General features: G+C 43.2%; 1 protein-coding gene across 4 annotated transcripts in view; it reads left to right on the forward strand.

Annotated features, from left to right (window-relative positions):
• The window catches only part of G3BP2 (G3BP stress granule assembly factor 2), a 235108-nt gene that overhangs the window by 197312 nt on the left and 23081 nt on the right, over nt 1-14715 (forward strand). For all 4 annotated transcript variants that reach the window (XM_086961512.1, XM_086961510.1, XM_086961511.1 and 1 more), the window contains one exon: nt 4573-4691. In XM_086961512.1, the coding sequence (XP_086817638.1) occupies nt 4573-4691 (119 nt within the window). The remainder of the gene's footprint in view (nt 1-4572; nt 4692-14715) is intronic.

Below are 14715 nucleotides of genomic sequence, written 5' to 3' on the forward strand. Positions count from 1 at the left end.
CCACATCAACAAAGTTGCTGGCCTATGCTTTTTGCCCCTCCAAGGCCTACTGAAGCTCCTTTCTATTTTGCCTGCCACTGCTAAAACCCTGATTGTGCGCAGTGTGATATTAAATAGGCTCGACTACAGTAATGCTCATCTCCTAGGTGCACTGGAATTTCAGTTAAATTACAGAGTCTGGGCTTTCGCTGCTAAACTGGCACTGAATAGACCTAGGAGATCTTCTGCATCAAATGCTATGAAGGAACTTCATTGGCTACCTCTGAAGCAGAGAATAGACTTTAAATCACCCTGTGTAGTCTTCAAAGCACTGAAGGGCAAGGGCCCAGTGACCCTGCAAAACAGACTAAAAATATATTCTCCAGGTAGATGTATTTGCTCTCCCACAGCAAATCTTATCTGCATTGCTAAATTCTGGGAGATAAGACTAGGCTGGCAACCTTTCATGGTCAAAGCAGCCCAGCTTTGGAATAAGGTACCTACCTTCCGTGGATCCTCAGTTGATTTCTGGCACTTTAGAAAAGCCTTGAAAACGTGGCTTTTCCCCCGCAAGTAACTTTACATCGCATCTCTACCTAAGTGGAGCTGTTCTGTCCTGGTAGAGGCCTTCAGCACCAGGATACCAGTATGGTGATAGTATGATTTATAAATATTATAAAGAATTCCAGCTACTTCCTTGTGACAATGAAGGACGAATGCCTTTGTCCTATGTTAGATCTTTACCCTCTGAATGACTTCCTGAAGTAGGAAAAATTCAAGATGCTCCCGCTAGCCCAGGTCTAGACTGCCCCTATACCCCTGCGACTGGAACGTGGCATTGGACCTGAAGGATGTTTATTTCCTTATCACCATACTTCAGGCACTTGGGCGCTGCCTGCGGTTCACAATGGGCGAGGATCAGTTTGTGTGCTGTGCTACTTTTTGGCATCACCAGTGCTCCTCAGTTCACGAAAGTGATGGTGTTGGTCGCAGCACACCTTTTGGGGGTCCAACGAGGTTACCTCAACGACTGGCGCTTGAAGGCCGACTTGCACCAGTCAAGCTTGGCTTCACATCAGGTAGATGATTTTGAGGGCAATTCTCTTGGTGGTAAAAGGCCTTTCTGCCCGTAATCTGAGGAAGGCTGGTGCTGTTGCTCACAGCCTACACCTCTGTCATGTGGCAGTTCTACAATCATGGCGATTGGGGTCTTGGGTCCTGTGCCAGGAGGCTCTACTCCTTTTTAAGTGGTTGGACTGCTAAGGAATTTCACTGGTGGTGATCCACTTGATGGGATCAATAAATGCCGGGCAGACTAACTCGAAGGCAGCTGATTTCTAGTGGAGCACGAATGGCCGTTGCACCCAGAGATGGCGTAGGGAGTTTTCCTTAAATGGAGGGAACCCTGGCTCGAGTTTTATGCCACCACCTAGAACGCACAATGTTCAACTTTTGTGCTTTGTAGTTTTGCAGCGTGAATCTTTCTGGATTCACTATGCAGTGCATATTCCGCGGTCTTGTGGTTGGGTCCGGATTCGTAGTCTTTTCTTTGTTTTTGTTTTTTTTTTGTAGCCCTTGTGGGCGTCGGCGTCACACCTCCTCGGTGCATTTCCGGTGACGTCGGCAAGGAGGCTCTCTTCCAGAGATGTGTTCTCCCTAGAGTGGGGCTCAGGAATCCTGTATGCCTTCTCCCTGCTGACTCTCCTCCCCAGAGTTCTGTAGAATATCAAACTACTAGACCCAAGTCATCCTAGTGACACTAGATTGGGTAAGGAGAGTGTGGTACCTGGAACTACTGGGCATGAACATTTGCTCTCCGATTAAGCTGGTGCTTCTTCAGGCTCTTCTGTTGCTGCAGCTGGGCAGATTGTGGCACTGAGGCATGCGCAAACTTTCTCTATGCGTGAAGATTGAGTGGCAGTAGTTCACCTCCTTCGACATTCCTCTTGAAGTTGTCACATTGGCTGCAAGGAGTCTCTTCAAAATCGGTGTACTGCAGTCATTGGTATAGACTTGTGGCTTGATGCAGCACCTGACAGATTGACTCACTACAAACCAAGTTGCCTGAAGTTTTGTTGTTTTTGTCTCTGGCCGAGCTAGTACTTGCTTTGGGCAATATTAAATGGTATTTGTCAGCCCCGTTTGCTTTTTAGCAGTTGACAGATAATCTGTTTAAACCAACTGTAGTGATGAGATTTTTGTAAAGTTTGCAACATTTATTTCCACCAAAGCCCTCTGTGGTGGTCATGTGGGATTTAAATGTGGTTCTTACTTTTTGAATGTGTACTCCCTGTGAGCCATGCGTTTGTCTCTTGCATCTCCTGGCCCTCAAAATGGTCTTGCTGATTTCTATATCAGCTTTGATTGTAGGCAAACTTCAGGCTCTTTCTGTCCAACAGCCCTAACCACATTCCTACCCTTTAAACTAGTGCTGAAGATCCAACCGTCTTCTGCCCAAAAAATTAACACTTTAAGGTCGGCAGGCTATCACACTCCTGCCGTTCTTTGCTCCGCCTCCTCCTTTAAGATGAAGAGATGCGCCTTTGTTTGAATCCAAGAGAGCACCATGTTTTCACATTCATCACACCAAGGAACATAGGGTGGAGAATTGGCTCATTGTAGGGTTTGCTGGGGAAATGAAGGGCAAGGCAGTCAGATGCAGACCATCTTAATGGATTGTGCTCTTCAAATTATGCTACTCATTGGCCAAGAGCTGCCTCTGTCAGTCAGTCAAAAAACGTTATTCGGTAAACATAAAAGTTAACCATAAAAGTACAATACACTGTCTAGCAAGTACATAATCTTAATCTGATACACAAATACGACTCTCGGATTAACACTATATTGGTTTTACGATATTTAAAAAAAAAATGTAAACGCTGTCTCAGTAGCTATTTTAAATTCATCATCTAAAATTTGTAACGCTAAAAATGCAGGTCGGCATTGTCTTAAGCCCAATTTTCTCAGCACTGGGATAATCCATTTCCTTCTAGGCATGATATAAAATTTACAAACAAAACAATATATGTATAGTTGACTGTGTCGAGATATCATCACAAGGGCAGTTACATAACGTTTTTGACCAATCATTCCGTTCCGGAAAGCTTGGAGATCTAAATAAAATATTCAGTCTAAAACGTGATAGCAAGAATCTATCATAGTCTCCTGTAGCTAGCGAAATATATGTTTGTATTGTTGGAGTTGCCATAATATAAAGCAGCCTCTGTAAAGCCTACAAGCTTATTGCACGTGTACTAAAGCTGCTACCTCTGTTTGCATGAGGAGAGTCTCTCCTGGATATTTGTCAGGCAGCTATATGGGCATCTGTACATGTGTTTTGAACTCACTACTGCCTAGTCAGTCAGGTCCGTCGAGATGGGCACTTTTCGCTGCTTGGTCCTGCTGATCTTTTGGTATGAACCAGTTCACAGATCCTCTGCTTGTTAAGGTACTGCTATGGTAACTATTCACAAGGTGAGCAATCTGCGGTTAGAAGTATCCATCAGAAGAACTGCTTACTTACCTTAGGTAACACTCTTTCTGATACTTTATTTAACTGCAGATTCCTCACTTAACATCCCAAATCTCCATTCCGTTAATGGGAGTCTTTTCCTTCTAAAGCGATCCCAATCTAATGATTTCCTCCATGGTCGTGCCAATTTGCAGATAGGCTCTGAGGGGCTGCATATAGTTCTAAGAAAGCAGTTGTCATCCGTGTGCATGGGGGAGGGGGCACGCATGTATGTATCTCTGTTTCGCACTTCTGGAGTGGAATGGTGTTGCCATGGAGCCACACCGTTCCCCCTACTGGCGCACAGGAGTACTGCTTTGAAGTTTTCAGATCCAGTTGGACGCCTGGGGAATATTCACAAGGTGAGGAATCCGCAGTAAGATAAGAGTTTAAACCATAAAAAGTATTATCGAAGGTAATGTGCACTTTTGAACCATTGCATTACTTGACATTACAGCTCACAAATCAAATGGCTGTTTTTATATCTATTTGCCATGGCTTTATGTTTGTTCCCGTGGGATCTGCTTTCCAGCGGGATCTTAATTCTAGCGTGATCTTTATTCCAGCATCCTCAGGAAATATATATCAATGCGGTCTATGCATAGCTTGGAAATCAAGAGTAGTTTCACCCTGCACAAAAGAACTAGTTAATTACCTGTGACAGTGATTTTGTTGCTTGAAGTGTTTTATATTTTAATGTTATTCCACATCCCCATAAGGCATTGTTGGCTTAAGGTCTCTGACCTTGAGACGTCAGACAGGCAAAATGGGGGAAAAAACCTTCGATTTTTAAATTCAATTACTATAATCCTCAAAAAGTGATGGAGGTCAGTAATTCATTTTGTTTGCACGAAATAAATAAAATTTGGCTTCATGTTACTACTCTGTAATTAAAGAGGTTGAAAGCGCTACTTTTGTAAATTTGTGATAGTCAAGGCGATATTACTCCGTGTAAATGGAAAACCCAGTTAGTTAATACTGTTATTGTTCAGTTTAAAGTTATTTTGGGTTTTTCTTACCTAATATGAAGCTATTGCTTTCAGGAAAAACTAATCGCTGGTCCTCATGCTTTGTTATTGCAGCTTATGGAAATGTGATGGAGCTTCGTATCAATACTAAGGGAGTTGGAGGAAAACTGCCAAACTTTGGCTTTGTTGTATTTGATGATTCTGAACCAGTTCAAAGGATTCTACTTGCCAAAGTAAGTATATTAGTTACATTCCATGTCTTGAGCATATATTATTTCTACTACCAAACTTAACCCCAAAAATACGTTGGTTTTAGAGTTGAAATTGACTACTGTTACTTAAAAAAAATAAGCACAATTCTTCATGAGCAGTTATAAACAGTGAACATTTCCTCTCTTTGTGTGATTCAAAAATTCTTTAAACGAGGAATGTGAATGTCCGCGTTTTTAAGAGAACCTTTGTTCTCTGTATCTTTAAGTAAACAAATGCATCACTTATCAAGTTTAATGCCAGTTTAGTTTTTCTTACCTCATTGACTGAGGTATTTTTGTGGTAGTACCATTTGTCAGTATCCCGTTCCTTATACTGTGTTATGGTAATTGCTGATCTTTGTATAGCATTTGGTACTACCCAGATTTACCGTGAAGTTTCCCCTGATGTAAAGAAATCAAACATGATTTTAAAGATGCATAGAGCATCTTTTCTTCCCAACCCGTTATATTCCCCCTTTTGAAAATGAAAGGGTGTCCTTTTCCTGTGGAACGTGTTTTCACATAAAGAAGAAACCTGTTCTGTCTGTTTAGGGCAGCCAAGGGTTCTCTATTCCCAGCATGTTGTGCATTTCCCTTGTTACCTTTTTGTTCGAGGCGTATGAGCTGCAGATACTACACTTTGCATTAGCTCGCCACCTCAGGTTTTGCTCGGATGATTGCATGTTGTTGTCGTCTTGGAAGAAGTCTTTTGTAGCCGAGATAGGTGACTCCTCCCCTGGACGATAGTGCACATGGGCATCGGCTCCATCCTTAGATTGTTTTTTTCCGCCACTGGGTTCAGATGAACTTTTTCCGCTCCGGCTAGAAATAGACTTTTCAAGTACTTTGAAGTGCAAAAACTTAATAAAACTTTACCGAACTATTTTCGATAACTACTAATATCATCTTCGACTCCCATCAGCTCGATTCCGGTAGTCGATGCAGGCCGTTGGACCTATCCACGCCGTGAGGCCTAGACCTCAAGGAAAGGACCCCATTCAAGAGATGCCCCGAGTGTGAAGCAAAGTTTCCACACAGTGACCACCACAAAGTCTGCAACCTGTGCTTATCTCCAGAACACAACGAATCCAGCTGTACAGCCTGCGCGAATCCAGCTGTACAGCCTGCGCGTCCTTTCGATTCAAGAGAACCATCCGAGATCGGAGGGCCCGTCGACACGACCTGCAGAGATCAGCTCAGGAACTGGTGGATATCTTCGAGGTTTCACTTGTTCTCGAAGAAGATTCAGATGATCTCCAAATCGTATCCGAGGCAGATGACTCTATACCATCGGGTCAGCGCGTGAGTACTACTGCCCCTGCACCACACAGCACCCAGATCGAAGGCAAAGGTCAACAATCCGCCTCCGGGGCCCAGTCGCGACCGAAAAACCACTTTGACAGCCCCGCCATCGAGCCCGGCTCTAAAGAAAGTAACTAAGCCTTCCGGTAGTCTATATCGAGCAAGCCGCACATGCAGATCCCACAAGCACCCTAGCCACCAAAACTGAAAGGTCTCGGCTCCGAAACCATCGACTTCTAAAGACAAAGGTATGAAGCCAGCGTCCAACGCCTCGAAGCAGACGAGACCAGCTTCCACTCCGAAGCCATCGTCTTCGGTACCGAAACCGACCAGGCCTGATTCCGATGCGCCCAAGCCCTTGAAACAGCCTACGACACCGAAGACCACACCTTCGGTGTCAAACTACACCAAAGGACATTTTGTCACCTCCTAAGGCTAAAGACAGACAGCGACCTCGCCCGGAACCAAAAAAATCGGCGCCGACAAGGGTTTCACAAGGAGAAGATCTTTTCCAACCAGATCCTCTGCAAAAGATCTACATTGACCCAAACACAGGTTATGTATCCGCTATACCACACAAGAAAAGGAAGACCGATGCAACACCCACACCTGTAGTACCTGCCAAGAAGGACTCTACCACATCTCCTATGCATCCTTCTTCTCCTATACTTCCTTCTCCTTCCTCTCCTGTTCCTCTTAACAATTCACCACAGATTTCCCCTTCACATTCTCCTCTTTTTCCTTTACAATCAGCTCAAAATGCTGATGAGTATAGTTAAGCGAGGGGGATAGACCCAGATGAGCCTTTCCCATACCCTGTAGATGACGCAGACTGGGAGTACCCAAACCCCCCCGGATGTGCCAGACATTCCTGACCCACAGTCATACCCATCAAAACCTTCTCCCCAAGAAGATAACTTTGGTTTTGGTCACCTGCTGAACAGAGCTGCCATTTACCATGGGGTCACTATGTTCAAGTGTGTCTAACAGAAAATCTTCCTCTGCCTCATCAGAATGCAATCGCAAAGGTCTGTTCAAATTCTTCCCATGATTAAAGGGGTCATCAAACATGCTCCAGAAATATTTAAAGACCCTGTACGTACTAGGGTCCTAAACCTCAGAATTGAGAAAAAATATAGGCCTGCACCTGCAGATCCAGCTTACATTAAAGGACAACTACCATTAGATTCACTAGTTGTGTCAAATGCTAGGAAAAGGGCAAACTCAAAAACTTCAGGTGAGGCACCCCCACCTGACAAAGAATCCAGGGTAATAAATGCTTCAGGCAAAAGAATAGCACGCACAAGCTACCAACATATGGTGTATACCTAACACACAAGCCCTCCTTTCAAGATATGATAGGGCTCATTATGATCAGTTAGAAAAACTACTAGAACATCTACCTGACAATATAAGGCGCAGGCAAGACGACCTTATACAAGAAGGCAAGCTAATTTCTAATGCCTCAATCAAGTGCGCACTAGATGTGGCAGACACTGCATCTAGAGCTGTAAATACTAGCGTCCTACTTAGGAGACCTGCGTGGCTACGCATTTCAGGATTTAAACAGGAAGTGAAAACTACCATTTTAAATCAACCATTTAATCCAAATCAATTGTTTGGACCATAAGTAGACACAGCACTTGAAAAAAATTAAGAAGGATACAGATACTGCCAAATCTATGGGAGCTTTACAGTCCACACAAGCTAAAATTTCCTTTCGTCTCTACTTCTACAGAGGAGGCTCCAAACAAACTGGAGCAGACAATACAACATCCTTCAAATCTAACACACAAACATCCTCTAACAAGGGATATTTTAGAGGAGGATATAGAGGAAACCACTAAGGAAGAGGTTTGGGTAACAACAATAATCGAACCTCTTCCACCACAAAACAGTGACTTCCCTCTGCTTCCCCAACAGCATTCCACTCCTGTTGGGGGCAGATTAACACAATTCCTACCTGTCTGGAATTCCATCACAACAGACAAGTGGGTAAGACAAATGATCCAGTATGGCTACTACATGGAACTTACAGCAACCCCTCCACACATACACCACCCAGGCAGCGTCCAATGTCTGCAGAACACCTTACTCTGCTCAATCAAGAAGTTCGGTCACTTCTACAAAAAAACGCAATAGAAATAGTTCCTTTACAAGAGCAAGGAACAGAGGTTTACTCGCTGTATTTTCTAATTTCGAAGAAGGACGGGACACTAAGTAATTTCTCGACCTCAGGCCCCTCAATCATTACATACAATCGGATCATTTCCATATGATCACTCTACAAGTACTCCCTCTGCTGCAACAAGGCGATTTCCTTACAACTCTAGATCTAAAGGACACCTACTTCCACATTCCTATACATCCTGCTCACAGAAAGTATCTAAGGTTTGTACTGGAAGGACATCATCAGTTCAAAGTCCTTCCATTCGGGGTAACAACGGCACCACAATTATTCACAAAAAGCCTAGAAGTAGTAGCAGCACATCTCAGGAGACAACAAATACATGTCTTCCCTTATCTAGACGATTGGCTCATAAAAGCCAAGTCATTCAATCAGTGTGTCCAACACACACCTCAAACTATTCAAACATTGCACGACTTAGGGTTTACAATCAACTACACCTGCAACCCTCTCGTATACATCAGTATCTACGGGCTACAATAAACCAGTCTACAGCTCTAGCGTATCCCAGTTCAGCAAGGATACAGAGCATTCAAGCCTTAGTCCGTCTTTCAACACCAACAATCTCTGCAAGCAAGAGTGTTCATGAGACTAATAGGCATGATGGCATCTTGCATTTTCATAGTACCATATGCAAGACTGCAGATGCGTCTGTTACAGGAATGTCTAGAAAAACAGTGTGGAACCAGGCTCAAGGTTAACTAACAGACCTGGTGTTGGTAGACCGCCGCACACATCGCTCTCTGCAGTGGTGGAACACCAAAAACTTGACAAAGGAGGGGGCCGTTCCTCGAACCTATTCCACAAATAGTGCTCACAGCAGAGGGATCTCTCACAGGATGGGGAGACCATCTCCTACATCATACGACTAAAGGACAATGGAACACTCAACAAAAATTGTTCCATATCAACCATCTAAAGCTGCTAGCAATATTCTTAGCACTCAAAACATTCCAACTACAAGTACACAACAAAGCTGTCTTAATCCGGACAATATGACAGCTATATATTTTATACAAAAACAGGGGGGGGGGGGGGGGGGGCACTCTTTACAACTGTCCCAGCTTGCACAGAACATTTGGAGATGTCCTATTCCACAAAATATATATCTGCTACCAGAACACCTTCAAGGAGTACACAATCAGATAGTAGATCTGTTGAGTCGGCAGACACAACAAATTCACAAATGGGAACTACATCAGCAAGTTCATCAACCATTTTTCCACAAGTGGGGTCATCCAGACATGGATCTGTTTGCCACACACGAAAACGTAAAATGCCCAACCTTCGCCGCCAGGTTTCCACACCCGCTGTCCAAGGGCAATGCGATATGGATGAACTGGTCAGGCAGATTTGCGTACGTTTTTCCGCCAATACCACTAATACCATTAGTAGTGTGCAAGCTCAGACAACAGTCTCTCAAATTAATCCTGGTAGCTCCCACATGGGCACGCCAACCGTGTTTCACGACACTGCTAGAACTCTCTCCAGTTCCACACCAAAAGTTACGATTGTCTCCATCCCTGCTAACGCAGAACCATGGAGACATCAGACATCCAGAACCAAATCAACTGAATCTGGCGATCTGGCTCCTGTAGTCTTAGAGTTTGGTTATCTTAACCTACCTATACAGGTGAAAAAATTGTGTTCCCATCAGATACCCGACCTGTACCGCCCTACATCATTTGGGATCCTTCACCCGAAGGAAGTGGAAACATATCCACTGTGGATTAGGTAGATTGTAGCCTAATCGTGTGGAAGGATGTAGGGATGTTGTTGATAGAAATGTGGTATCAGGGGGTAAAGAAAAATGCAGTGCAAATAAGGAAAGTGCTATGTGCAACTGAGTGACTAGATTAATATTGGGTTGCAGGAGTGGAAAATGAATTTTAATAGGATCCTACCCACACACAAGGTTAAAAAACAGTGCAAAGTAGTATAACAAATCACTACTTAGATGAAATCGAGGTCGACATGTTTCTGCAGGATAATTGGGTCACAAGATCCCGGTCTGCTTCTTCAGGACCTTAACATAAGTTGCTACTGCTAAGTGAAAGTATAATGATTAAAAACATATCACCTGGGGACATCGGTCGAGATGTTCAGGATAATCATGGAATCATCGTGGACAGACATACACACACAAAAAGAGAAAAACACAGTTAATGACGATAGCAGATGAAAAGAGACTATTATCTCAGGGGAATAATACGATTGCCAAAATTGTTTTGGTCACTGGTTGTCTATTAATCAACCGGAATCTATGCAGAATCAACTTTGACTTGACAAAGGATGAAAGTATCCTCACTCACCCACTTTCTGGGGACTAAACTCTCCACCTCACCCGGCTACAGCTCAGGTACAAATGGAGCGCCGCTCTATTGAGAAGAAAAAGGAAGAAAACACTATAGAAAGAGGAAGAGCCAACGGGAGTTTAGGCTAGACACACCCTATCCTTAATACGCATAGATCACGCGTTTCTAGAGATATTTAAATCAAACATCACCGGTTTGCAGTGACAATGCGTTTAGGAAACATAGCTTGTATCAGAAGTATTGGCAATAGGTGTCATATCGTTACAAATACTATCTGATCAGTTGAACTATATGCGCTGGGGAACTGTAGTGAGAGTGGTTTCATACAATGACTCATGCTAGAAGCGAAACACAAAACTGCTTGAACCATTTTTACAACTACATCGTAACAAAGTGGTTCTAAGAACTAATCCTAAATTCCTTCCAAAAGTCATTACTCCTTTTCATTTAAACCTATCTAGAGTTACCAGTGTTTTTCGAAAACCCTGACTCTGTAGCAGAAAGAGCTCTTCTCTACTATACAGATAGGACTAAATGTTTTCGAAAAACAAAACAATTGTTTGTATCTTTCTCTCCGCCTCATAAAGGCAACCCCATCTCTAAGTCTGGATTTGTAAGGTGGATTTTAAAATGTATACAAGTATGCTATCAAAAAGTATGTTAACAGTTCCTCTTAGAGCGCACTCCTGCAACAGATGCAGGTGACCACCGCTAGGGGAGACACTGCTGCAGAATCGATGCAAAGTGTAGTATCTGCAGGTCATATGCCTCGAACGGAAAATCCTACTTACCAGTATGCGTCTGTTCTTGGCATGTAGAGCTGCGGATCACTACTCGCCCTCCCGGCTCCCCGGGACTTGTATCTGTTCCAGTTTTATCTTACTTGGATGCACAAGCATGGACATCTTTTTCTTTGCTTCTACTAACTCCATTTCCCATCATGGCGAAAAACAATCTAAGGATGGAGCTGATGTCCATGCGCACTATCGTCCAAGGGAGGAGTCACCTATCTCGTGACTATAAAAAAGACTTCCAAGACGACAACAACATGCAATCATCCGAACCCAACACAAGGTGGCGATATAATGCAAAGTCTAGTGATCTGCAGCTCTACATGGCAAGAACAGATGCATTTTCCTTTTTTTTATTTTGCTATGAGTATGATCAGTGAAACAGTTTCTCTCCTGCATTGCACAGTGATTTTATCGTCTGCTTAGAGTCCAGCTTTTGTTTGCTAGGTATTAGCGTGAAATCTGCTTTTCCATCATTTTCTATATCAGCGGTGAAGGAAACTTGAGTTTTTTGGTGTGTGTGTGTGTGTGTGTGTGTGTGTGTGTGTGTGTGTGTGTGTTCGTGTTCACACACACACACACACACACTTTTTGCCTGGTAATTGATGCAACTTTGACTGAAGTGTACTGGGTTCCTGCTAACCAGGTTGCCAGTGTTCTTTCGCTAAAATTGTGCAATTGTGTCCCCAACTGGCGAAATCCTTAGCATTCGCTGTGTCCCTAGTAAGTGGTAACCCTAGTACCTGAGGTACTAAAAAGGGTCCCTAAGGTCAGCAGCACAAATCATGCTACCCTAAGAGATCCCTCACAAAGCACATGCAAGGCTGCCATGCAGCCATGTGTCTTGGTGCAGACCAAAGCTAAAACACGTCACACATCAGTCTGTGCCACGTCTCCTAACGCTGTATGTGAGATTTGTAATTACTCCAGTATTGGAACTTTCATAGATACCCATAGCTTGTACCATTCCCAGTCGTCGAAATGGGAGTCTCTGTAAATAAGAAATAACATAGCAGTAGGTGCAAAAGTGAAAGAAAAGCAATCTGGGACTGACTCAACAGGAAGAAGTCATCTGTCCGTCCAGGGAAACACGATTCATAGGGGCAATACTGGACAAGTCTCTCAAAGGCTTCTCCATCCCTCGAATGGCAAGAGAAACTGATGTCTATGGCTCAACTGTTGCGAAGAAGAAAGTATCTTTCAGTTCGCCGTTACAAATACCTGCTAGGAGGAATTTCCTCTTGCATTCCTTTAATACCTTACTGCAGGCTGCGGATGCGTTCACTTCAGGAGCAGCTCGACCTGTAATGGCGACAAGCGGACGGATCCTTCAACAAGGTGGTGAACACTCGGGCTATGAAAATTGCCGCTTTGTGGTGGATGAAGGAAGAGAATATATCACAAGGTCTATCCTTCGTAATCAATCCCGCTCCTCAGATAGTGACTACAGATGCCTCCCTGTAAGGCTGGGGCGCGGTGCTACAGGACTTGCATGTAAGCGGACATTGGTTGCCACAGCACTGCCTTCTCCATATCAATCTCCTAGAACTCAGGGCGATTCATCTGGCACTACTTGTCTTTCTTTCATGACTGCAGGGTTCGGCGTTTCTCGTCTGCACAGACAACACCACGGCCATGCACTATATCAGTGGTTCCAAATCTGTGCGCCACAGCGCCCTGGTGCGCTATCTAAACTACCCTAGGGCACAATGAACACAGTTTGGCAACCACTGTCAAGGCCTTTGACCTCTTCGAGAGATAATGACTTAAAGAGAAACAGAAACACTCCATAAATAACTTTTCCATGCAATGCCAAAATGCACACCACGGGCTGCAAAGAGTTATTTCTATAAGGGAAAACAAAGCTGCGCACACAAAGGCAGATGATGAGTCCTAACCCTGCCACCTTCACCCCTGCATCAGAACTGAGCAAACACCAACATTTGGAAACCCTCTGTTCATCTTTCTGCAATCTTTTTCTCTCCACGAACAGGAGGCTTAATAGGTCTGACTGCCGGCGATGTGCATTTTGCAGCCAAGAAAGTGTTACGATGCAGACTTTTTTCACCCCAATTCTTTTACTAACTTCTTGGGTGCAACAATTGTTTTGAACCAATTTTTGCACTATTTCATCCCAAAAAGTACATTGTTTTTCCCCTCACAGTACAGGCTTGTCATAAACATGTTTTTTCAATAAACCATACCAGTTCGTAGGTATGTTTTTGGCAGCGCCCTCGCTTTCTGTCGAAGACCAGGTATATCAAGTTGCTGCTGCAGCCAAGCAATTTAGCGAGTCAGAAACACGATCTTGCAGGCCAATCAGGAAATGTTCCACATCTGGCTCAAAAACTATGTTATAATAACTTAAAATCAATCTAAACTTTCTCAATTAACCACACTTACAGGGAGCAATTTAAAGATAGGATATCAAAGGAAGCAGAAATACTTTTGCACTTATAATGGAAAGATTAATATCTGTTAAAAAACCACCACAATTCTGATATTTAGGCCAGAGGTTCCCAAACTTACATTTTAGGCAATTATTCCTATTTTCATGATAATTCTGATTCACGCGTAAACTCCCCAACCCCAAAATCTGGTGTAAAAATGGTGTGGTATAAGTGCATGCGGGGGATACTTCTCTGAACAATTTTGATCAGTTAACCTGTCCCATTCCAAAATGGTGCAGAGAGTAGCTTTACATTGCACGTTCTTATTCCTGGAGGCATTTGGGGAAGCCCTTTATTTTAAGTTACAGTTCTGCGCATATTTGAACATAGCTCATAAACACAGAAATCATGGTCACTCTAATAGGAGGTCTGCATTTTTACACCATAAAAAGTTGACAGAAATCTGATGTGATTGATGTGAGCGATCTGAGTTGCTTAGGATAAAAAAATATCAAGGCTCCAATATTGAACATATTCCTAAATAATTGCCGAAATGTGAATATCTTAACATAACTGGAAACTAGTCCCATCATATTCAGAGCTTGCAAGATTTCACTGCCATTTTTTCCCTTTCTGGAGCAATGTCAGGAAAAGATCAATAACATTTGTGCTGAATGTAAAACATCTGATTCTTAACAGAAATCTGTAGGACATTTTGAGTTTGACAAAGGTGCAGTTTATTCCAAAAATTACATATTTCTAGTAAACCAATTCAAAGGGGGAGGAGGGGTGGTACAACTGTTCCTAGTAGTGGAAAGTTTAATCTAAGAGGTGCAAGTTGGGTCCAGAAGTATTGTGGAAGATTTTCAGAACTTTTTCTCTTTTTTACCTTCAATATATAGGCAATTTTGAGGAATGGCATGTATAGCAGATAATGAAGTCTTTGACACTAGAATGCAGTACAATTTTAAGAGGTCATTAACATAAATTTCCTCAATCTTTTGAATGTTAGTATCCTCA

Source organism: Lissotriton vulgaris, chromosome 3_1 (assembly GCF_964263255.1).
Source record: "Lissotriton vulgaris chromosome 3_1, aLisVul1.2, whole genome shotgun sequence".
Lineage (NCBI taxonomy): Eukaryota > Metazoa > Chordata > Amphibia > Caudata > Salamandridae > Lissotriton > Lissotriton vulgaris.